At 44.2% G+C, this 26463-nt stretch overlaps 1 protein-coding gene across 1 annotated transcript in view; it reads right to left on the bottom strand.

Annotated features, from left to right (window-relative positions):
• LOC137272286 (laminin subunit beta-1-like) overlaps positions 1–26463 on the bottom strand; it is a 61286-nt gene that overhangs the window by 24950 nt on the left and 9873 nt on the right. The window contains exons 2-8 of the mRNA XM_067804648.1: positions 25274–25887; positions 22136–22317; positions 20306–20473; positions 19451–19630; positions 18576–18724; positions 16731–17035; positions 15993–16153 (exon numbers count right to left, since the gene is read on the bottom strand). Of these exons, the coding sequence (XP_067660749.1) occupies positions 15993–16153; positions 16731–17035; positions 18576–18724; positions 19451–19630; positions 20306–20473; positions 22136–22317; positions 25274–25887 (1759 nt within the window). The remainder of the gene's footprint in view (positions 1–15992; positions 16154–16730; positions 17036–18575; positions 18725–19450; positions 19631–20305; positions 20474–22135; positions 22318–25273; positions 25888–26463) is intronic.

Consider the following 26463-nt stretch of genomic DNA (forward strand, 5'->3'; position numbering starts at 1 on the left):
ATGTAGTAAAACGCATTTCAAAATATGAAATTGGCACAATTTAAACATACACTTTGAGCCAAAGAATGAACGACTTTCAACACTAAAACACATTTGGAAAGGGCAAGACCGTATTGCTGTTTTGCCCACGGGATGCTGGGTATTCATAAAGCCATGTTTGGAAATTCAGAGTTATCTTTCCTTGATAATGGTACTAGACAGTTCTCGTCTCCATGCGCCGAGAGGGGTACGAGACGCCATCCGGCTTGCCGGAATGACACGAGTAGTTACGAATGCGAGCAAAGTTTGGCAACGTATTGAACTCGCTTCGGTTCGAAAAATATTTTTTCATGTCAAAATATATATCGCCACCATCAAAGGTATACACCCATTTCTTTAGTGGGTTGTGCTCTCACATATTCAACCCCATGCTGAACAATTACTCACGTGAAATATTTTTTATTCAACATTTTAAGCGCCACTCGTGGTATACCAGACCGTTCTTCGCCTCTTTTTCTTTTCAATCGTATTTCTGCTTATTCTTGTCCCGTCACTCCATTCAGCCGGAAGCTAGCAGGCGTAATGAAGGCGAAGAACGATCTGAATACCACGAGTGGCGCTTAAAATGTTGAATAAAAAATATTTCACGTGAGTAATTATTAAACATGGGGAGGGAATTCTGACAGCACAACCTAGTGCGGAAATGGGAGTGTACCTTTGATGATGGCGATATTTTATTTTGACATGAAAAATATTTTTCGATCCGAAGCGAGGGAAGTACGTTGCCAAACTTTGCTCGCTTCGCTCGCATAGAAGAAGATTTGTCATATTCTCTTTGCTGCGCAACAGTTTGCGCTACAGTTTGTCTCTGATGAGACTCACGTTTCGGTATGTTTTTGCAATATAATAAAACACAACCCCATTCGTTGTGAATAAAAATACAAAGGCCAAATATCAGAACCATATGGCTACATAAAAAATTGAAATGTTTCTCGGACACATTTTTTTTAGAAGTCATGGGGGCGGCAGGACTTTGTTTTTAAATTTTTGATAAAAAATAAGTGACGTGGATTGAACACATTTTATTTTTTTCCCTCAGAAATAGTAGTATATACAATGACAGTTCTGGACCACTTTCAAGAAATGTCTCTACAAAGCCTTATTTAGTAAATAAGGCTTTGGTTGGGCCATTAGCTCTTGCTACTATTACCCCTACTACTTAACGTGTGTTGGAGGTAACACTGTGCCGTACGGTACGATCAATAATTCTTCTCTTACAAACCCCCTACCCGGCCCATCCCTCAAGTAGTACAAGTTAGGTTCGTCGGCTTTCATATCCACTTTATCTATGTTGTAAGTTTTGACTGACCATATAGGATCGGTGGCCCGCTTACGGCTATCACCCTCGTGTTCCCCCGGCTGGTATAGATACATTACCCCTACTACTTAACGTCTGTGCCTATGTCATGTTTATATCGATGAAACAGTTTAACGTGAACCGCCTACAATCTCTTTGGTGTTCATAATAAAGGCTTGCTGGGCTTTTTGTATCCCCTGTTCTATGTACTTTTTTTTCTCGTCCTCGCTGATAGCAGACTTACGAGACTTGGATCGAATATCTTGTTTCATTCCGTTATATTTTTTGAGTTCAGAGAGGATTGAACGAAACTCCTCTTCTGAGATCTTACTGTCAGAGAGTGCCGTGGAAATACGCTCACTCACTGTGTTCAGCTTTGCTTCGGCCAGAACCCTGATCTCGTCGTGTTTCAATGCCTTACGATGAAGTCTGCGTGATACTAACTTAAGCGCCAATCCTGCCAACCCTGCCACCCCTGCCGTTATTTCAATACCTAGCACTATAGGTGCAGCCACGATGGTAGCCAACAATCCAACACCTGCCACCCCTAGTCCCATGCTGGTTGCCATAAGGGTAGTGTCAGCCCCGTCCACGATATTGAAAGCTCTATTGTACTTCTTACATAGTGCTTTCCGCGTGTCACGGTCTTGTTCTAGTTGACGTTTCACATCACATAACTGCCTCAAGCGGAACCCATCTACGGTTTCCAACGTCTTCGCTACTTCCTCTACGACTGGGTACAGACCCATCCTATAATATATATTATGAAAGATATTTTAATTGGGTTTCAGTTAATAGTCCATAAGTGAATTTGAATTCTATAAGGTCTAGACCACTAGTCAGGGTAATAGGTGAGAGGTTAATAGACTTTCCTGTTGTAATCAAAACCCCACTGAGGCTTATTAAGTGGTTTATATGACCCGGGGTATCCCGTTGTATAATAATACGACAATGTTGACCTAGGTGTTCGTCATACCAGTGTATTGACACCCCGGGTACAATTTGGTGTACTCTTGAGTTGTTTTCAGTGCTTATATAAAAGAAGACTTCTATGATGAGTGTGGAAGGGGAATATATCTCAACAATATTTACTATATTACCCAAACGATTGCTAAATGTTAATTTATTTTTTCCCCCTACAGACATTAACCTATTTACGGAATTAATAGACATCATGAATCCCCTCTCCGGAATGATGAAATCCCCGATCCAGCTACCGTTGTTACTAATCTTAGAGATCCACTCATTTTCGTCTATTGTTATATAAGGTGAGGCGAGTGTTAAGTTGATATTCCATTTAGGCTCTTTAAAATCTGATAACGACACCCGTCTGTACACGTTGTCTTTGAAGTGTAGGATATATAAAGCGTCTTCCTCACCAGGCTGATCGAATCCCTCCGTATCTCCTAGGTCGTTAAGTGTAGTGTTGGGACGATGACTGGTCATTATTATACTATTACGATATAATTTCCAACTGGTTTTCTGATAATAGTTCAGGGGTGAACTTCATACCCATGAAGTGTATGTTGTTAGGCAGGAAGATATTGATTAGTGATATCTTGTTTTCCACGATCACATTGACCCCCTGCAGACTGGTCTTGGAGTCGGAACCCACCCGCACGTAAACATTGCAAACTTGATACTGATGTTGTTTACCCCACCCGAGTTTGATCCCCTTCACGATCTCGACATCATTCCCCGATGGTTCCCCTAGGTAGACTTTGATGATCAGTGTTGAGTTTGCCGGTAGACTCTCTAGTATAGTGACCACGCCTTCGAATTCAGACACCAACTGCAATTTCACGTTTTGTATGGTTGGTTTACTCGATAGCATGTGGGCTGCTATAGTGTTGACTGGGCTGACGACTACGCTACGTCTCTCAGTTGGGACGTAAGCCACGAGCAGGGTTCCATTGTTCACGACTTTGTTTAGGTGGTTGTCTTTGTTATCCGTGAACACGTAGGGAGAGACGAGTCTAATATTGAGAAACCAGTCGTCGTTATCGGGTAACAACACCCACTTGTCATCTTCGGTGAAGACGAGTATATATGGCTTGTTTTGGGCGACGGTAGTGCTCTCAACATCGTCTAAGTCGAACAGTTTACCCCCGAACGATGGGTATATTATCCAATTATTATTACCGGTGTTGACAAGGGCGTACTTAGTGTTGACTGTTGCTCTTGTGGTATCTACTATATCACTTAGGGTTCCACCGGAGGGGACTTCAACGCGTTTGTAAATGTTGTTTTTCAGTTGCAAGGCGTACGATTTACCATCTACTCCGGGAGCGTCGAAACCGCGCGTGTCTCTGAGGTCGGAGATCCCGATATTGACGCATTTTTTCACTCCAGGTCCTTGTGCGCTGGTCATTTTACATGAAGCGTTAAGCTGAGGTATCCTATATTTACAGGATTATGATTTATATCTAACACCGATATTGTCAGCTCAGGTATGTTGCCCTGGGTTAATCTCTTATACTGCCGTGGTGAAAACGACTCAGTTCTACCGTCGTTGTATTTCTCAGTTTTCACCAGCACTGCTCTCAGTATAGTGGAAGGGTGACCTCCTTGAATGTTGTACGTTGTGCTCACCTGACCGAGATGAATGTACAGCTCTCGGTACGGTACTAGGTCGGGTAACTTCGTGCCTGTGACGGTTGTTGTTGGTTTTATTTCGCCAGGAGACATACCGAGTATCCTCGCTAATGGTCGGCCGAGCCTCAAGGAGGTTCTTCCGTTGTTGATTAACACCACTGTGCCGTTTGAGTCGTTCATCTTGAGTTCGGCTCCCAGGGGTTTGAAGACCTCGTCGTTTAGAGAGCACACGCTGTAGTAGCCGTCAGTTATCTGACTGCGAGCCCCACTGACGAACAGCTTATTGTTGCTGGCGTTGATGTTAGTCCATTGCGGTAGGTAGGTGATATCGCAGAGTGCGACTTCGAGTTGACCTGACGGGTTATCGATCGCGTGCGTCAGCTGAACGGCCTCACCGCTCGTTATTCCTGGAAGTGTTATGTACATATTATAATATATAATTTATATATTATAATATGGATTTAGCACACTTGAAAATCGTGGTGGAAGGTAGTACGGGGTTTAAAACAACCTTTATTAATATCTTTGAAAACTATATCGTGTCCGTTAATAACGCGCAGGCGGTGGTAAACTGGAATCAAAACCCAATGCAGTTTTGGCAGAACCAACTCAACTTTGCTGTGTGGTGTGCGACGACAGGGTCGGGTGTGACACCAGACTACGGTATAGACGAACTGAGTAAGGCGGTTATTTTGTTTCATATTTATTATCAAACGAGACGAATATTGAAGGAAATAAGTGCTCCTCTTCCCCAAGATAAAGCGTGGAGTATGACGAATAACCCCTATGATAAACGCGCTTATGAACGTGTTTGTGGGGAGTTTGAGATTCCAACGAATAAAGACTTTCGCCTTCCTGGTGTGAACCATGGTCTCGGTATAGTTCTCGTGTACTTCTACAGGTCCGGAACATATTATGCCGGTTCTAAAGATGGTTCATACAACCCAAACCGTCATACATTTACAGGCCCCACAACGAATGAAAAGATCCATGTCAGCTGTATAAAGCAAACCAATCCTGATGCAGTCACAGCCTGGACTAAAATGATCTCAAAAACATCGAAAGAATTCACTCGTGCTGGTACAATACGCTTGAACGACTCGATTCGAACGTACGTGTGGGCGCTGTTGGGTGCGCAGTCGATGACGCGTTCCAACATCCTCGGTAAGGGAACTGCTTACGACGCTCAGAAACAGTTCGTTTCCAACGTTGAGGATGCTATCAATTCTCCAGTTGATCTCCCGCGGGCCATCGAACGCTACCAAAACGTGTTAGAATACGCCAGATCGAAAGTCAATTACGTGTTCGGCGTGGGGCTGTACATGGCTCCGAGTGATATGCAACTGAGAGTAAAAAAAGTGGTGGGTTATAACAACAAAATAGTCATAGCCACGGCGGATCAAAAGTTGGGTATCAACCCCGATATTAACACCCCCTATATCCCACACATCCCACCACGTGAAACGGGTATAGTGGCGCCACCCCCGGAGCCTAAAGTTCAACCAACACCACAGGAGGTGGCCCCCATATTCAGGCCTCCTATCAGCAGCATATTGATAATAAAACAGCCCTAGTGGTTGGTGGGGTAACTTTGGGGCTTATTTGGTTAAAGATTTCTTAGCCGCTACGTACACCAGACCCGCCACGGCGACAATGGCTGCCCACATGTTTTGACTGAGCCACATGGCAGTTTTAGCCAGAGCGCTCAACAACCACGAGACGATGCTACCCAGGATGCCGGGAAGGGCTTCGGCGGCTTTACCAGCCAGTTTAGCTAGGCCTTCCCCGAGTTTTTTTATCCAGTCTTTAACCCCGCCGCCTGTGGGAGTTCCCCCGCCGCCAGGTGTGGGGGTTCCCCCCACCAGTGACACCACCAGGGTTGATATAATGAAACCCAATGCAGTCAGAATGCTGGCGATGGTGATCCCTTGCTCCCGGAACAATATCCGAATCCTGTTGGCTAAAGTTGTATCCTCATTCAGTATTCTATCGATTGTTTCCCGAATGCGACTGATCTGGGATCGAAGCTGTTCACGATTCGAGGAAGCGGATTCCAATCGTGTACGTCTCTCGTCTTCTAAATCGCGTAGTCGTTCATTGATACGACGCTTCATATCATCGTTTTCAGTTTCGTTGAGTTTGGTTTTTTCCCTAGCGATGTGCTCGTCGATTTCGTTCAGTTTCCCCATGTTGTTCACGAGTTCTCCACGCACGCGTTTCACGGCTTCGTCTAAGCCGCGCAGTTCTCTTACCGGAAAGTCAAACCCCGGTAACGGTTTGTCCCAGTAGGTGCTCAACAGTTTTTCTATGCTGTCCGAGGCTTCTGTAGCACGCTGTGGTGTCATTTCATCTCTAGTGGTGAGGTGGGATCTGGTAGCTTGCAGATCTTCAACAACGGCCTTAGGTATTGCACCAACGTAATCATGCATGTTTAGATGTTCACGGATAAATTCAACACCATGGCGTCTGGCTAGAGTTGACAAGGCCAGTGGTTTTTTATTGCGCTTGTTAATGAGGTCAACCTCTGGTTTAGACTTAAGGCGTAGAACACCCTTTGTATCAATAAAAAAATTATCAAGGTATCGGCCCTGTGGATCAACGTAGTATTTATCACTTCTTAAACTTTCGTAATAATCATCTACCGTTGTTGCCAAAAGTTCTTGGTTCAATGGTGAACTAGTAAATGAGGTCTCCTGCTCATCAGATGCCTGGGCACTAGCGCCCGGCATCTCCGTCATATCTATGTCTTCATCCATTAGTATTTAAATATATTTTATTTATATATAACAATGTACGGTAGAAAATTAGATCCTTTCAGAAGATTGAGAGAGCCATTAGGCGCCAGAGCCGTGCGACAGTCGGTGACCATCACCAACAATCCCAGCAAGATAGACCAGAATCAAACTCTGCTGGTTAGATTTCCAAACCTTGGTGAGAATGACCTCATTGTACCAGGCACTGTTCGACTGGCGTTCAATATCACGTTGACCTCCGACAACGACAAACGCGCGCTAGTGTGGAACGTGGGTCGAGCCATCATCAAGAAAACGACCGTCAAGATCAGCGGTAACGAGGTGCTGAGCATCGACGACAGCGACGTGTTTCACTGCTACAGGGATCTCTGGAAAAGCGAGGGAGAACGAGTCAATGATGTGTACCAGGGTATCAGCAAATCAACCCGGGCGCGCATAGGGTATGTCTTCACGCAAGACCAGCAAGACAAGCTATCGGACGGTGAAAAGGCCATCGCTCGAGCATACGGGAATCGATTCTGCGTGCCGCTCGACTTCGAGTTGCTCACGGGACACGCGCCGTTTTACCAGGCCGCGCTGGGTGATAGGCTCGAATACGAGCTCACGTTTAACGACTATAGCAAAGTAGTGCATACGCCGAACGGTGATGAGGCCAGTTATACCATAGACAACATCTCTCTGGAGTTCGACATGGTCACTAGCCCGGAGCTGGCCAGGCAGGTTCGAAGCCAGTACTCTGGGAAGATGGCTATCCTGTACGATCGCGTACTGAGGCATAGATCAGTCGTGCGAGATAAGAGCGACACTGTGTGGAATATCAACCTGAACGTGCCGGCGCGATCGATGAAAGGTATCCTGGTCGTCCCAGTGGAGGATTACGAGGAGGATTCCGGAGGGACAGCGAGAAGTTTTTCAACCCCGAGATTGAAAAGGTGGAAGTGACCATCGAGGGCGTGCCCAACCAGCTGTTCAGTCATGGTATGAGGCCACACCAGCAGTGGGATGAGATAAAAAAGCTACCAGTTGGGGATTATATAACAAAGGACCTGGACCTCGGCTCCGTGCAGATCGGTGAATACCTGACCACCAAGTACGCCCTATGGTTGGACATGCGATCCACGGATGATGATAAACTGCACGGTAGCGGGCGCCGTATAGATAACGGCAGCGAAGGGATAACCATCCAGATTACTAAGAAGGCTCAACCCTCTGGTAAGTTGAAATTATATCTGTACGTTATTATGGACGCGCAACTTAATATAGACAATGGGAGATTCGTGCAAGCCATCTACTGATGGGGGGTACCCCCCCCACACCCCCCAACAATAAACAGTCCCCACTGCCCCACACCCCCCAGGGGTACCCACAACTACCCACTGACCCACACTGCGCCATAGTGTGCGGGCAGACTGGCTGTGGGAAGACCGTTTTCGTGTTGGATATGTTGGAGGGTTACTACAAGGATGTGTTCGATAACATCGTTATCATGTGCCCTACTCTGAGCATGAATAAAACGTACGCGCGACCTTGGGTGATGACGGACCCGGACGTACACAAAATCGACCCTGGAACACGCCTGCAGGACTGGTTGAAAGCTCTTCACGAGAAATTTAAAGGGGAACCGACGCTGTTCATACTGGACGACTGCAGCGCTAATCGCGAGATAACAAAAAAGAGAGACATGCTATCGTACCTGGCCTTCTCCGGCCGGCATGCAAATCACAGCGTCTGGGTGCTAACGCAGAAGTTCAACTCGGTGTTGAAAGACCTCAGGGAGCAGACGCGATGGGTGGCCTTATTTCACTGCAAGGACAGGGATTCGTTCGAGGAGTGTTTGAGAGAGAACGATGTGATGAGCAAATTAGAACGGGAACGGGTGAAGAAACAGCTCGCTGAAACTAAACACGCTAAGCTCGTGCTAAAGACCGACCAACCAGTAGCATATAGAGTATGCTAAGCAAAGCTAAGCAAAGCTAAGCTAAAGCTAAGCAAAGCTAAGCAAATGCTAAGCATAGCTATGATATTTGAAGTGTTTGTCGTGTGCAACTTAACCTTCATTTCTCTGTGTTTTGTCTGCATCGGGTATTATATAGTTAAAACTAAATCTTACTTGTTATATTATAAGATGGAGTGTGAGGAATTGCTCGAACAGTTGGGGGGTACCCCCACTGGGGGTGTGGGGGATTCCCCCAAGCGAGAGAAACTGGTGGCGTTGGCTGTTGGCGGCAAAGCCAAACATTACTTTGGAGACTACACTCCGGATAAAATTCACAAAATGTCAGCCGAAGAAATCGATAAGCTGTACGCTAGATACGAGTCCCGGCTCGGAGCAGAAATGACAAAGACAATAGGATCGGCTATGACCCAGATATACACCGGTATTGTGTCATACTTCTTTCCCATTCCACCAGAGCGCCGACTTTACCTGTGGGAAGACCTCGAGAAAGACCCTTTTATCGAACACGCCGTGAGCTCTATCAGCTGCGGGCTGTACCACAAATATGGTATGTTGTTGGCTCCAGTGACGGCGGTGATTATCACAGCAAAACATTGTCAATTTGAGAGAAAGAATAATAATAGTATAGATGGATGCTGCTCCCGAGGTGACGGAAGTGACACAGGAACCAGTGAGGGAAACCCCTCCCGAGGTGATACCCCCCACACCCCCAGCAGTGAGGGAAGTGACCCCTTCAGTGGAGGTACCCCCAACAGTAACCAGACAGAAGAATCCTAAGAGAGTAGCTGCCGGTAAAAAACGGTGGTGTAACCAACATAAAGTGACCAACCCAACCCGACTGTTGTTGGTTGTAGGCGTAACTGCTGCCTTGGCTGTCTCGTGGTTATACGTGGGGGTACCCTCCCACAGTGAGGAAAACCCTGGGGGTGTGGGGGGTACCCCCACGCCGCCGGCAGGCCCCACTGTCGACCCGCATATCATGTTATAATTTTGATATTTTATATCATATACATAATGTCTGAGGGGAAAACGTTCGTCAACGACGCATACCACGCCACAGTGGTCGCCAGTCTAGCCGTAGGGTACGCTCGGTTGACTAAAATGGTGCTTAAACAACCAACTATCAAGCTAGATTTCAACCTGCAGGATATGGGTATGCTCATAATGAACCTTGGTATGGCGATGGCCACAAAAGACATCCTAGTAAAACAAGGAATAATACCTGATAATATAATGAAATAAATATAGGGATGGCCACGATAGCTATGATGGTCGGTGGGGCGTTAGTGAATGCCCTGGCATTTTCCGGGAGTAATTTCCTCTTCTCAAAACTACGAGATGATCACGCGGCTGAAATACAGGAAGAAAGGAAGCGGCACGATCTCGCTACTGAGAAATTACAAAGAGCACAGGCCGAGTACGCTAAAAAACGTCTCCAGAGGATCGATTTTATTAACGAACAACTCCAGCGTGAAAACCATGCCGTTCAAACATTCAACGATGTCGATGAAGCAATGAAAGAATACTACCTACTAACTGGTAAACAATTGGAACCGCTCAATAAACCCACACTCGCTCAGTACTACACACCATCCAAGGGACAAATGAATCGTGAACTGGGCTTCATAGTGTTGGGTATAGCAGCTACTGCGTTGGTTGCGAAGCAATTAAATTAAAATACCTATATAAGTAAACATGAGACCCGCTCCATACCGATGCGAATACATACTTATGGGGAAGACCGAGGCCTGTGGTAGGAAATGCAGGAATCAGGGGTTCTGTTGTTTCCATATGGGAAGTCCTAACTACACGTGTTCTGTGTGTGGTATCGGGGTTAAAGGACATTACTGTCTATGTAAAGCTCATGGAGCGAACGTAGTCAGACATCAACTCATCTACGAGAATAAAAAAGGCTACATAAAAGAACGTAGGCGACTGCTCAAGATAGACTCCAGTGCGTGAAAGGGTTACCTCCCTTTACTGTGAACCAATTAGACATTAGTTCTCTTAGGTGTAAACACTATGACTACTGTACGCGAGCTCAAGCGGGTCGCAAAACAGAGAGGTGTGATCGGGTATTCTCAAATGCGGAAGTCAGCATTGTTGAGATTACTAGGTTTAGAAGCCCCTCCTACGGTAACACAATTAAAAGCTCAAGCAAAACAGCTTGGATACACGGGTTATTCAAATCGGGTTAACCGCATTGTTATCACATGCCCCCGTAGCACGTCCCACTGTAAAACAACTGAAAGTCGAGGCACACGATTTGGGTTTAGGCGGGTATTCTCGTATGAGAAAACCACAGCTTTTAGAATTATTACGACAGAATAGAGCTATTGACCTACAGTTCGTGCGCACTGAGCGCGCTGTAGGCAACTATTTGAGAGGTTGGCGCATGCACGTTGATAGAAACATAGACATTACAGATATCAAGCCTCTGATAGCTGATAAGGTCAACCAGGAACTAAATAACCTAGGAAGTATCAAGTTTCAGATCACAGTGAAAATGTCGCTCGATAAGCAGGTTGGGGGCCCCACAGGGGCCACTGAGTATGTTCAGCCTTACTTCCGAGGTCAACAAGAGGTCGCCACACATACAGAGACCATTGACACATCAATCGATACCAGTTTTCAGCAGATACGAGAATACCTAGAATGCTACACACACTTGGGGTCCGGGTGGGCTGTAGATAAAATCGATAATGTCTATCTAGACATAGCTAACTACGTGCCGTTCAGAGGCGGGTCATACCTAGCCTTGCCTCCCTACTATAGGAACAAACATGCCATAGTAAACGTTAAGAATAGAGGAAACGATTGCCTGAGGTTAGCTATCAGGTCAGCCTTATTTCCAGCTGGCACTCATTCAGATAGGCTTTCTAGCTATCCCCAAGACGATGGGCTCAACTGGGATGGTATAGATGAACCCACCCCCATATCCCAGATCACTAAAGTAGAAAAACAGAATAATCTGGCTATAAATGTCTTTGGGCACGAAGGTAACACAACAATAGTACACAGGGTTCGCCAAGTTATCAATATATTCATGATCCAACGAGGTGAAAAGTATCACTACACGTGGATAAAACATCTCAGCCGGTTGTTGCACGACCAGTCGAAACACGATGGGGAAAAACACTTTTGTGTACGATGCCTACACGGTTTCAGTCGAGCTGATTTATTAGAATCCCACCGGGATGATTGTCAAGGTGTGGGGCAGACGGCCATACGAGTCGACATGCCTAAGGAAGATAACAAAATCCTAAAATTCAGTAACCACAAGAACCAAATGTCTGTGCCTTATATCATATACGCCGACTTCGAAGCCTTAGTTGTGGGTGGGGATTCCCCCAGTGGTAGCTTCACCCACAAGACACAAGAGCATAAAGCCTGTTCGTTTGGATACATTGTCGTCCGTTGTGACGGGGAAACGAAAGCTCCGGTAGTGTATAGGGGCCCTGACGCGGCTGAAAGGTTTCTAAAGTGTTTGCAGGAGGAAGAAAAAATTATTAGGAATGCATTGTATAAAATCGCTCCCATGCGTATGACCCGAGTCGACAGGCTAGCTCACGCTAGTAGCACTAACTGTCACGTGTGTGACTCACCACTTAACGGTGATTCGGTGAGAGATCACTGCCACATAACTGGTAAGTATAGAGGCGCCGCTCACAACGCGTGCAACCTCAAGCTTAAAATCAACCCTAAGACAATAAACATCCCCGTTGTCTTTCACAACTTGAGAGGGTACGACTCACACTTGATCATGCAGGCCATCGCGAAAATCGATGGTAATATAACGTGCATCCCCAACAACATGGAGAGATACATCTCCTTCAGCTTAAACGGACTTAGGTTCATTGACTCGTTTCAGTTCCTCCTGTCGTCACTCGACAGTCTGGTCAAGGCCAACAATACCTTCCCTATCACCGATCGATACACAGACGCCGAGACTAGACCCCTGCTTATGAGGAAGGGTGTGTACCCCTATGAGTACATGGATAGTTGGGCCAAGTTCACCGAGACCAGACTACCCCCTATTGACTGCTTTTATAGCAAGCTGAATGAGGCGTCCGTCTCACGAGATGATTACTCGCACGCGATTAACGTATGGAATAAACTGGGTTGTAAGAACCTGGGTGATTATCACGACCTGTACTTGAGGACAGATGTACTGCTGTTAGCCGACGTGTTTGAAACGTTTAGGCGGACGTGTTTCAAGCAGTATAAACTCGACCCCGCATGGTATTACACCAGCCCAGGTCTGTCGTGGGACGCCTTGCTTAAAAAGACCGGAGTTAATTTAGAATTGCTCACAGATTACGACATGCACCTATTCATTGAGAAAGGCTTGCGAGGTGGGATTTCCATGGCATCCAAATGATACGCGAAAGCAAATAATCAATACGTGAAAGGTTACGATCCTAACAAGCCAACCAATCACATTCTCTACCTCGACGCAAACAACCTGTACGGCTGGGCCATGAGCCAGTATCTACCTACAGGGGGATTCGAATGGGTACCCCACGTTGATGTTATGGGGGTTGCATCAGATTCGAACAAAGGGTATATCCTCGAGGTTGACTTAGAGTATACCAAGGAATTACACACATCACACAACAGCTACCCCCTGGCCCCCGAACGTATGAGGGTTAACCCAGACTGGATGTCTGAGTACCAAAATAACTTGTTAGGTGGGCGTGTGACAGACGTTGAAAAACTCGTGCCTAACTTAATGAATAAGACCAAGTACATCGTTCACTATCGCAACCTACAGCTGTACCTGTCGTTGGGTATGAGGCTGACCAAAATACACAGGGTGCTCATGTTCGACCAGAGCCCATGGATGGAGCCCTACATCAGAATGAACACAGACCTACGAAAAAAAGCCACCAGTGATTTTGAGAAAAATCTCTACAAGCTCATGAACAACTCGGTGTTTGGTAAGACTATGGAGAACCTGAGGAAACGCGTGACCGTGAAGCTGGTTCGGTCGAGTGAGGAAGACAAGCTCAGGAGATTGATAGCCAGTCCGGCATTCAACCGTAGTAAGATATTCACAGACAACCTGGTTGCCCTACACATGAAGAAAAGCCACATAAAATTCAACCGGCCTGTTTACGTGGGGATGAGCATCCTCGATTTATCCAAACACCTGATGTACGACTTTTACTACAACGAGCTCAAGAAACAGTACGGTGCCAGTTGTGAAGTGCTGTACACTGACACGGATTCCCTGCTGATGGAGATTCGAACCGAGGACGTGTACGAGGACATGAAAAAACACCTCGATTTATACGACACCAGCGACTACCCTAAGACCCATGCCATACACAGTACGGTAAATAAAAAGGTCCTAGGTAAGATGAAGGACGAGTGTGCTGGCACGCCCATAGCCGAGTACATAGGTTTGAGACCTAAGATGTACTCCATACTGAAAGCCGACAATAGTGAGATCCGGAAGGCTAAGGGGGTTAAGAAGTATGTGGTGAAACAACACATCAAACACGCCAGATTCAAGGAAGCCCTGTTCAAGACCCGTACCTTTAGACATAAAATGAACACACTTAGAAGTGATGGGCATAAGATATACGGACTGACTATAAACAAGACGTCCCTGTCGCCTATGGACACGAAACGTTGGATAGCTATTGATGGGATAAACACATACGCGTATGGACATGAAAAAATTTGAGGCTATTTACTACAGCCCGCGTGGGTACTGGAAAGGAGCTAGCGCAGTAGATAAGCTAGCTAAAATAGCGCGAGTACCCCCGGAAGAAGCCAAAGCGTGGCTTGAAAAACAAGCCCTGTGGCAGATCTATTTGCCGGCACCACGCTACGTGCCTAGAAGGAGGTTCGGTATTAACATACCTAATAGCGTTCACCAGGCAGACCTACTGTTCCTACCCCACGACAAGAGGTACAAGTATGCCTTAACCGTAGTGGACGTAGCCAGTCGTTACAAGGAAGCCGAACCCTTGACCACGAAAGATTCGGCCCAGGTAGCCAGAGGATTCGAACGCATATACAAACGCAGCCCGCTGACGTGGCCAACAGAGCTGCAAGTTGACCCCGGATGGGAGTTCATGGGTGCCGTGTCACAACTGCTAGCCAAACACGATACAAAGGTCAGGCGTGGCACAGCCGGAGCCCATCGCAGCCAAGCCATAGTTGAGAGATTTAATAGGACTTTGGCTGAGCGCTTGTTCGGCTATCAGTATGCTAGGGAGATGGCCACCCCTGGAAAACGATCGACTGAATGGGTCACGAGGTTACCCAAGGTGGTGTCGGCAATCAACCATGAAGTCACCCGTCTCACCGGTAAGAAACCAGCAGACGCTATCAAACTAAAATCAATAGTTGCAGAGTCGGCCGCTCCATTGCGTGGGAAGGAGAAACAGATACCAGATAGGGCCCTAGTGAGGTATCTATACCAGCCGGGGGAACACGAGGGTGATAACCGTAAGCGGGCCACCGATCCTATATGGTCAGTCAAAACTTACAACATAGATAAAGTGGATATGAAAGCCGACGAACCTAACTTGTACTACTTGAGGGATGGCCCGGGTAGGGGTTTTGTAAGAGAAGAATTATTGATCGTACCGTACGGCACAGTGTTACCTCCTACCAACACACGGTAAACGTGACATAGGCACCCAACTTTTTTGTAGTAGGGGTAATAGTAGCAAGAACTAAGGGCCCAACCAAAGCCTTATTTACTAAATAAGGCTTTGTAGAGACTTTTCTTGAAAGTGGTCCAGAACTGTCATTGTATATACTACTGAAATACAACTTGGCAAATTTAGCACGTGTTAATGAGTTGTAAATTCTATCACATTCGTTCTTAAAGTGGACAAATGGATGATCGGGACAGTCAAAATTATTTTGTTTAAATGGCAATAAAAAAAATTTACGCGCTCTAATAAAAATGACTCGGCGATGCCCGAGAAACGTTTCATTTTTTATTTAGTCTTAACTGATCATTATTATAACTGATTCAAAGTGGGACTTTCTTGTCGTTTTGCAAACGTTTTTGTAAAGCATATAACAATGGTAGAGATAACTGGCCACAATCGTTGAAATATGCGGAATCGTTTCGCGTAGCCATGATGTCGAAACCGTTTGTTGTACCGAGACATTGCCGGGGTCAGGGTAGCGTCAACACAACAAACCAGACTTCATCTCGTGTAGAACACGAGTTCTCTCCCTTGTGAAGAAGAATGCAACATCCAATCAGATTGCGTTCGAAAAGATTCGAGATTTCTTCCCTGGTACACCACCATATAACTACCACATTTCGAACTCACAATGAAAGGGCCGAGACCACGCACATAGCCCTAGTCTCACTCACCGGGTTCTAGGTTCACTGTTAGGGTCGCGACAGTTCCGAATGTTGTTCCACATGACCCTGCCGTTATCTGCTGTGTATTTCCGGTGGCAGTGAGTTCCAGTCTAGCACCAGCTCGCGCCGTCATGCCTCCCAGAGAAAAGCGAATGCCGATTTGGTATGGCCTGGAATTCAAAGAGTAGAATTTTATGTAATCTCTTTAAGACTCTTTCCACAGGCACTTTGGACCTAGAACATGCTCTCAGACTGTCCGCCTTGGTCGTGTAAAGCTTCGCAGACAGGATGAGATGGCTGGTTGAAGTCAAAGATTTGCCACGACTGTCCTTTAGCTCATCAGCGCCATTGCCAAATATTGCCCTTTGGCACCTCAGGAACTTAAAAATGTGGGTTCGAATCTCAGTTTGTCTTAAATTACATTTGTCATCACCATACACATGCTGGTGGTTCACTCAAAGAGGTAAAATAACTTCAATCTTCCTTTCACATTTAACTGACGTGCCGTGATAGAATGTTGTTCGGAATTATATTTAAGTCAATTCACTCTACTTACTACTACTACTACTACTACTACTACTGCTGCTGCTGCTGCTGCTGCTGCTGCTGCTGCTGCTGCTGTTGCTGCTGCTGCTTCATAAGATGATACGAATGCCAAATCAACCTGCATTCTAGACAACCACTGTTTAGAAAACAATGTTTGACTTTTGATGACAGTATACGGCCTTATGAAAAAAGAAAACTTACCATGTGACATTAAACTGCTCGTTGACGCCAAGGTATTTGAATTCCACGACCTTTTCGCCGCTTGGGTCACAGGTGGCGAATGTCGAACCATCAAACGGTTTTGGGGGAGTCAATAGGTCCCCATCTATGGGGCACGTGCCCCCCTCTGGCTGGAGAATGAACTCGTCCAACGATGGCATGTAGAAGTAACGTTCGACCTGCTCACACTTGGTGCCAGTGACATGGGGAATGCAAGTACACATTCCAAAATTATCACACGACATCGTTGTCGACCCACCGGGGTCACAAGCACAACTTCGACATTCCTGAAGAAGAAGGTAATGAATTTTTAGCAAGACCAAGAATAACACCTTCTTTGTGAGAACAGATGCTTAGCTACCATTTACGAAAAACGTCCAGGTTTACATGTGATTTGTTGCTAAAAACGATGGGCAACCATCGTTACTATCTAAATAAAAAAAAAGTTTGCCACCTATCGGGCTTACACGAAAAAGTTGGTTTGTTACGCCCCTGGTGACCATTTTCTATCTTAAAGAAATAGTAATTGCAGAGGAGATCGGGTCAGTTGTAACACTATTTTCTTAACGTTTTGTAATTCGACCGCTCACACTTTCATCGGTATTAACTAGTACATTGGCATCTTGGCTTTAAACATCAGTGTCATTTAAAGTTCACTATCATGTCGTTGCAAAGATATTGCGTATCAATTGCAATGACTGCCAGCGTTACAACTGACCCCTAGCAGTTGGATGGGGCAATTGTAACAAAGAAGGTTAAAATATAACGATCTGTTTATTTACGAAATAAAGTTTTGAAAATGTAGAGAGATGTTTTCTTGATCAACTGAAGTGGAAATGGATTAACATTAAACCTTTATCACCATCGTCATTTGAAATGTTTGTGGGTTAATATTGGTATGCCCAAAATATAATACAAAAAATAACTCCAGAAAATTTCACCTAGGGGCCGGTACTATCAACATAACAATGAAAAGAGCCTATTACGCTATATCCAGTAAAGGGTCTAACATAAAACTTTCATCATAATTTGCTTCATTAGCATAACACAAGGGAAAATAACAATTTTAGCACGGTGTTACAATTGCCCCTGAAGATAGTAGCCATGTTTCATGACACGTCACATAGTAACAACTCAAATATTTATACTTCAAATTGTGTCGTAATACCTCAATTTTGAAAAGTTCATTTCATACGAAGCAACATTTACTGCATGAAGTATGTTTTATTACGTTTTATTAAAAAAATATTTACCCACGTGAAAAACGATTTTCGTCAACTATATTGTGGGTATGCCGAGGTGCTGTAAAAGACATGGATGTGCACCACAGGAAACCAAAGGGAAATAACCCTGCTCACCTACACCATGTTTGAGCGAACTGTAGAGTATTCACCTTTGTTACAGTTGCCTCGTGTTACAATTGCCTCCGATCTCCCCTATACACAGCATGTGGTAGTTCAGCATGTGCCAACGACTAAGAAACAGCTCTTTACACAATATATGAATAGCGACAAGATGGATAGAAAGCCCAGAACTCAGCGTCGTTTTTACAGTTTGTCCTCGCCAATTTGGGTAAATAAAAAATATTTAACAAACATTTTAAACCCCAGCTTTTCACTCTTGTAATCCTTTAAACGTCTTGAAAGGGATGTGATTAAAATGTATAACTAAAACTTTAGTATCAAAACCACAAAGTGTCGTTGTTTTAGCTCTGTCTTCAATCATACGAAAGGTCATATTGTTTTCTTTGACCAGGAAACAGTCGACGTGTCAAGGTCTTGATTGCTGGTGGTGTACGTTCTCCCGCCATCTGACGTCACTACTTACTTCACTGGAGAGGGCTGGAAACTGAAAGTAGCCGGCTTTACATTTGTCACAGGGTCGCCCCTCGATTGACGTTTTGCAGGGGCACTGGCCGTTGCTGCTGTCACAGACGTTACTGTTGTTTTGTGTCCCCTTCGTGTTGCAGGCACAGGCTGAAATCATCACACAATAACGTGTGGATTATTTGTAACGTTAGCGTGAGTTGCTACAACATATGAAATCATCACACATTAACGTGTGGATTACCTGTAACGTTAGCGTGAGTTGCTACAACATATGAAATCATCACACATTAACGTGTGGATTACCTGTAACGTTAGCGTGAGTTGCTACAACATATGAAATCATCACATGATGAGATGTTAATACTTGTCACTGAATATGTCAGTCTGATTGTATTATGGTTGGAGGCCTCTCTGCTGAACAGATACTGTCTGACTGTCTGACTGTCTGTCATATCGTGGTCGAGAGTTTCATCTGCAGAGTTGAAATCATCGCAAACTAGCGTGTTAATTATCGGTAACGTTTGCGTGCTTTGCCACAACATGAAATCATCACAAAATAGCGTGCCTCCGCGTGAGTTGCTACAACAAATGGAAATATTGTGAACTTGAGGAAATGTAAATAGTTGTTGACATATGAAATCATCACATGAGGAAATGTCAATAACTGTTGACATATGTAATCATCACATGAGGAAATGTCAATAATTGTCCATGTTGTTCTCGACAGTTTTATCCGCAGAGTTGAAATCATCACAAGATAAAATGACATCATGTTAATGATCAATCAGTGTTTTGTTCACGGTAAATCAGTGTTTTGTTCGCGGTAAATCAGTGTTTTATGCACGGTAAATCAGTGTTTTAATGGATCCTTACGTTTACAGGTGCCTGGAGATTCGGCCAGCAAGAGGCCATAGAACTCGGGCTGGCACTTGTCACAGCGGCGACTGGTTACGTTGGCCTTGCACGTGCACTGACCGATGTTGGGCTGGGTTCTGTTTTTCTGACACTTTGTGTCAACCGGGTTCAGTAGACCGAGGGGTTCACAGTCGCACGCTGTAAAGAGAGAAGCTCGTGAAATGTCCATATACTTACCACATCCGTATCTCTATACCTACTATACACGTGTATATATACCCACTGTGCCTGTGTATGTGTACCCACTATACATATGTCCATACACTTGGTGTACCAGGATGTGTTGCGTACATCTACTGGACCTCTGTTTATGCACGCACTGTATCCTTTTTATATATACCCCCTATACACGTGCGTATATAGCAAGTATACACCTGTACATATACACTGCATACAAGTGTCCGTATACCCACTTTTGACATGTCCATATGCCCACTTTACACATGTGCATGTAACCTATTACACATGTGTCCATATACCCACTATACACGTATCCATATACACACTGTACATGAGTCCATATACACAATATACCCGTGGCCATATGCACATTATACACGTCTCCATATACACACTATACATGAGTCCATATACACACTACAGCCGCATATACGGGTGTTCATATATCTACTATACCCGTATACATAGACCTACTATACATGTGTCCATACATTAACTGCACCCCTCATCAGCCATGCTGGCTATACCCACTTTAACCAGTATAGTATACGCAGTGTACCTGACTATACACGCTCTGTAACTACCTGCTACCATGGATAATCTACAACACCTAGTCTCCCTGCAGCTACTTACGTAGGCAGACGTTGGTGTCATTTAGGGGCACAGCAACATTGGGGTAGAAGGTGTCAAGACATTGTTCACACATCATTCCCGTCGTGTTGTGGAGACAGTTGTCGCATTTGCCGTAGTTCAGTGTAGAGTTGAAGGTGCAGCTGAGGGCGTGGTCGTTACATTCACATTCTGACAGGAAACCAGCATTCATTAGTACTTAAAAACACCCTAGTGGTGTTCTGATTCATTGAAATAATCGAGAATTGGTCGCGGTGACCAAACCACCAAGTAATCGATCGCATATTCTCATAATCAAACACAAACTATTTTGAACAACTCTTTGGAATAAAATATATCTTAGTAGATTGTTTTAGTGTGTTATTAGATGTCTATTTCATAAGCACTACCAGCTCGTCTAGCTGCTAAAGTCAGTAGTTAGGCTGTAATGAACTAGTCAGTTATCTCAGTATGACATTTCAACAAATGCCGAGCGCTGACCACCAGCACATGGCAGCGTTAAACAATCTAAGAAAAATTAATCAAAGACAGACAGGTCACGTGATTAGGATGAAATGATTCACACGTAATATATCATATTCAGTATTCAGTAAATCATATTCATATTCAATGACCGTTTCCAGTGATCTTTTTAATATTTCACTTCTACTGAATTCAGTTATGCATATGATTCAAAAGATATCCTATACATTTTGTAGTGGTATACCACTGGATTCACTGACAAAAGAAAGGCAGTGCTTTTTATACTGCAGACTCATCAAAATACTTGGACATTGAATAAAATAATGCTAAATATTTACATTCTCTTCCCACAGAGGTTATTCATTGTGCGAGTGCTCAGGGTTCATGATTGGCTGCAATCAGATTTAGTTGCGCAATCAGCGACGTTGTTTCAGGAGTGATCATTCGTAAGGAATCGGTAATTTCCGTATGCTTCGGGAAAACTAAAGCCTCTTCGCCAGCGCGGTGCGCAGATGTTTCTTTTAGACAGAACTGAGTCATGACGGATCAATGGCATTTCCATCGCCCTCGTTGACAACAGACTGGCTAGCCATAACATGTCCTTCGTGTCACATCAACGTAGGTCCCCGGGAGAGGTGGGATATTTGTGGCACCGCATTTGCTTGTAATAGTTAAGTTGGATCTAAGTCGATGTAACACGTGTTCTGAATGGTTAGAAAAAATGGGGACAATTCGTGATGTGATTTTTGCCGCTAGGGGATTTTATGAGAACCGAGAAATATGGCCATAGTAACCTCTTTGGGAAGAGAATGAGGAATTTACTGAAATTTAACATGGGCTGTGCGGAGAAGCTATTAAACACCAGGCATTAGGATGATGACAGAATAGGAGGTTATCGCTGTGCAGTACGGAGATCTCCTATCAGACCTATTCTTGGATACCCATGAAGATCTGGTTTAGAATGTCGTCTACAGTAGCTTCTTGTGCTCATGCTGTTGATCACTAGATTATTTGGTGCAAACTCGATTATTTACAGACCGTTGCCATATAGATGGAATATCAGTAATTGAGTGCGGCGTGAAACTAATATCACTCACCAACTCCTACACCCTTGAGTTCGAATCTGAGAAAAATAAATTAATTATGTTCGATAAGTGGCGATGGGATAGCCTACTGGTGAAAGTTTCCGCTCGTCACACCAAGATCCAGGTTCGATTCCCCACATAGGTACAATGTGTGGATCCAATTTCTGCTGTTCCCAGCCGTGATATTGCTGTAATATTGGTAAAAGCGTCGTAAAGCTAAACTGAATCACTGGCTGTGTTGACAGACAATTTAGAACTGTTGAAACTGTCTCACGTATGTACTTACTTTCACACGCAAACGCCGTGCCAACTCGTGCCGGAAGAAAGCTGCCAGGACGCCATTGTTTGTTGTTATAGAGGGGTAAACATTGCTCGCAGTCCTTCCCGGCCGTGTTGTGTTGACACTCGCAGATGGTGTCGCCGTTCAGGGTGGACAAGCAGGAGGCGGCGTGCAAGTTGCAGGAACAACTGGCGACGAAAATATAGCATTAAACCAGTCACATTTTGTCATCAAGTTACTTCAAGACATACTGTCAAGTTCTTCAAGCTGGTCACTTCTGCCTCCAAAACAGATCTAGACTCACCGACATTCCCATGTTTGGATGAGGTATAGGTAGGAGCACCAATGGTAAACCTGCTCTTCCGATGGGAGATGTCCATCACGTGATTTCATAAACTACATGTACATACCTTTAGCTGTATGAAACTCATAGTCACTGTTTGCCCCTCGATTTTACTAATATCACTAGACTGACATTATCCCAGATAGACAATCAGCTAAACATTAATGTGTAGACAACATACACAGTTACACAATGCAATCTTGACTTATTTAGTTAAATTCGTGGATGTGGCTTAGAATGCAAGGTATTAATAATTTTTATGTTTCTTTATACATTTAACCCTTTTATGCATAGGGTCTAAGAATTTCATCAAAGTTTGTGAACTGGTTTCTTTTGGCAAGCAATGATAGGATGAGGTGTCATTTTGCCCGTAAATACAATTGTCCAATAAGTGGGACCGTATACAGGTAAGTGAACTGAAAGTGAGGAATTTGTTAGAGTTAGGTGGTTGGAGATCAACCTCATAAATCTTACAAATGACTCTTTTAATTTAAACGCTTTCATGGAATACAACCAAACTGGCTTTTGTATAAATCAGTGTGTATTAACAGTTTCAAACCTGAACATTTCATGGGAATTCTTGATCCCATAAAATGTTTTCTGATGAACTCAGCATCATAGCTGATGGATGTATCCCAAAGTCCTCTGCTGTTCCTCACATATGAAACCATGCCTACAGGATTATTTTACAGTGTCAGGTACATGCATTTCTGTTTGAACAACGAAAGTGCAAACGCATTTTAATGAACCTAATACTTAAAACAGGGACCAATATCAGGGAAATATCACAAAAGTCACAAATTGACAGGGGACCGTCTTTGCCACCAGAAGTGGCCATGCTTAAAGAACGTAAACTCAAAAGGTAATGTCAATGAATCAACCACTAAACAATTTACTCAGTTTCACTCACGACTATACTGCAAGCTTCTACCTTCAACAATAAGAGAGAAATAGGTTTTGTTGTAGTATCCGTCTCCCAAAAAGGGACTATCCGTCCCCCAAAAAGGGACGATATGCATACATGGGTTAAATCTGTGTATTTCAAAAACTATATTCGGTGGGAATTTGGGCTCAGTCATGTTTTTGAGATTTAAATTACGCTTTTCTGTGCTATATTGTTCAACGGTAATGCAGATTCGTGAGTTGGGTTCTTTGAAATACTTGCGTCGCGTCACTTTTGAGATGAACACATTCTAGACAGCCTGTTACAGACAAAAGCAAATGTAGGAATTCCAGTCTGAAAACCACAAATGTTAGCTTTTCGACATTCTGCTTTATCCATTAGTGTGCAAGATGACGTGCCACTCGCAAAAGCAATATATACTCTTCAAAAAAGAAAGGGATCTTCATTTTTTTTTTATTTACGATTAAATATTTCGGAAATGTATCGGAGTCAATCAACGTTGATATGAAATTACTGAATGTCTTGAGAGTGCATCACCATTTGTACTTCCTTACGGTCATAGTTATTGGGAACATAGTCGCTTTTGAAAGATGATTGGTGTATGGCATGTAAATTGCATGTATCCGATTTCCCTTTTAAAACAAACGACTAGAAACAAACACTAATAAATGTGTGATGCGAGATGAGTGTCAAAATTAATGTTCTAAGTGATTTCTCGACCTTCTTGAAACAACGTCAAGATCAAGAAAGTGCCCCATGCACGTGTATGGGGCTACTGCGTTGTGCACGTGCATATCATGCGTTGTGTTTAGGAGTGGTAATAGAGGGAAATGGTGGTGCGTTCAAACGATGTCTGTCCTTGAAACGTTTGTTAACGTTTACACTTCCTATCCGAACTGTAAGTTCATTATCCCTTACTTTTCTTTAAAGAGTATAATTTATACGCCATTAGGAACTAGGAATACACTAGGAAAGCGCTCGTAAAATCTCAAAAGATCACTAGGACTTGCTTTTTATGTGGCAATTTGAAGACGATGCGATGAGCCAGGGGATATACATATGTGTTACCCATGAAGATCCGGGTTAGAATCGATCTTCAGAAAACCCATGCTTGTCGTAAGACCGGATCAGGATCAGGTGATCAGGCTCGCTGATCATCGGGGCCAGTGGGGTAGTCTTGTGGTTAAAGTGTTCCATCGTCACACCGAAGGCCCGAGTTCGATTCCCAACATGGGTACAATGTGTGAAGCCCATATCTAGTGTCCGCAGCCGTCATATTGCTGGAATATTGCTAAAAGCGGCGTAAAACGCAGCACACTCATTCAGTCTAAGTAAACTTAGTCTCAGTGTATTTCGTTACACTCCACCACTGAGTCTAACAGAACCAAGCAGAAGGTAACCTTTGAGCGACCAATGACCGTCCAATCAAACGCGAGACGGTTAAACTGATTTAACCAATCTGACAACGGCTACTATATAGGGATCGGAAGGACTTTCAAAATATTCAGGTCACTGACACCGAACTCTCCACAAACAAAAATCCGCATATAACACAATTATTTGACCTGCTTTATATACACTTTGGGTTTTCTGTTGACATGCTTACCATTAGCTAAAATTTCCGCAAGATGACATCTTGCCGAAAACACCATTTTCAGCCACTGTTTAGTCGCCGTTGTCATGGTCGTACGTACGCCGTGTGCAGCGAAGCGAGCGTACGCTAAATAGCATTCGGAATCGTTCGCTTACGACCCTTTTCGAGATAAAAAGTTCAAAAGGAATGTGCGAATGTGCACTTTCGCAATTTGGTAAGCTGTGTTCTGATTGGTCAGTCTCAAAGGTTACCTGTTTGCTTAGACTGCACACTCATTCATCATCACCATCGATGTATACTCACATTGCCGTGACGGTAATATCCGAGATTGCATAGTAGTATCGGAGGAAGTCGATCATGTTTCTACCAGTTTCCTTGGAATCAGTGGCGGGTTGTAACAGTCGTATACGAATGTCTGTGAACTCGAAGAATCCTTTTATGTTCTCCAGCTCAGCATAATACATTGCGTCGTCCTCTGTCTTAACCTTGATCCTCTCGGTGGGACCTGAAAAGAAGACCTTCCCGCCAGGCTTCGGGTTTCCTGAATCTTTGCTGTAAGCTTCCGTACAGATCACAGCCGTCAAGTTGTCAGCGCCGATGACGGTCGGAACGTTGGGGTACTCATTGTTGCAATCTTTGGCATAGTACTGGAGAGGCTCCCAAGTGGCACCATTGTCCACAGACTTGTAAATGATCATCTCCCGAGGACGTCCAGAGTTGAAGGTCAAGGTCAAATTGGCCGCCATCCGGTACGTCTTGTTGAAGGACAAGGTGATATTGATCGGGTACTGGGGGTCAGGGAAGGTAGAATCGTACTGGCTAATTGACCATGTTTTTGACTGCCACCGTGTATTAGGCGTAACATCGACCATCATCTCCTTCGTGTGTTGATCCTTTGTACAGTTTTGCGTGCTCACCTATTGAAAAATCACACACAACTCATCAGAAATTGTCATTAATCGCGGATTTAAACAAATACAGTCACAGAATGCGAAACAGAATTCATGACGTGTAGCATCCTTGAAATATTTAAACACACATCGTCAAACAATACCAACAACCCAAAACAATATAAATATACATTACATGTGTATATATGTTAGTAAAGAAATATTTGAAATACTATATAAACATTTCATCAACAAAGGCGTGTTTAAAGCAATATGAAGAATACTGGTTTCAATAGACTTTCAGTATTACATCTTAAAGCAGGTTTTTGTCTAATGTTTCTTTATTATTTTCAAAGCCATGAAAAAGTTCGTAATTCACGCCAGTCATATTAAGTAAGGACGAGCCATAATGCACCAAGAAAACAAAGATGATCCACCCAGGGTCAGTGGGACTTCAGGTACGTCAACCTCCTAGCAGGACATACGTCATCAGTTCAGTGAGGGAGTGAGTTTAGGTTTAAGCCGCACTCAGCAATATTCCAGCTATATGGCGGCGGTTTGTAAATAATCGAATCTGGACCATACAAGCCAGTGGTCAACAAC

This window comes from Haliotis asinina, chromosome 2 (genome assembly GCF_037392515.1).
Source record: "Haliotis asinina isolate JCU_RB_2024 chromosome 2, JCU_Hal_asi_v2, whole genome shotgun sequence".
Classification (NCBI taxonomy): domain Eukaryota; kingdom Metazoa; phylum Mollusca; class Gastropoda; order Lepetellida; family Haliotidae; genus Haliotis; species Haliotis asinina.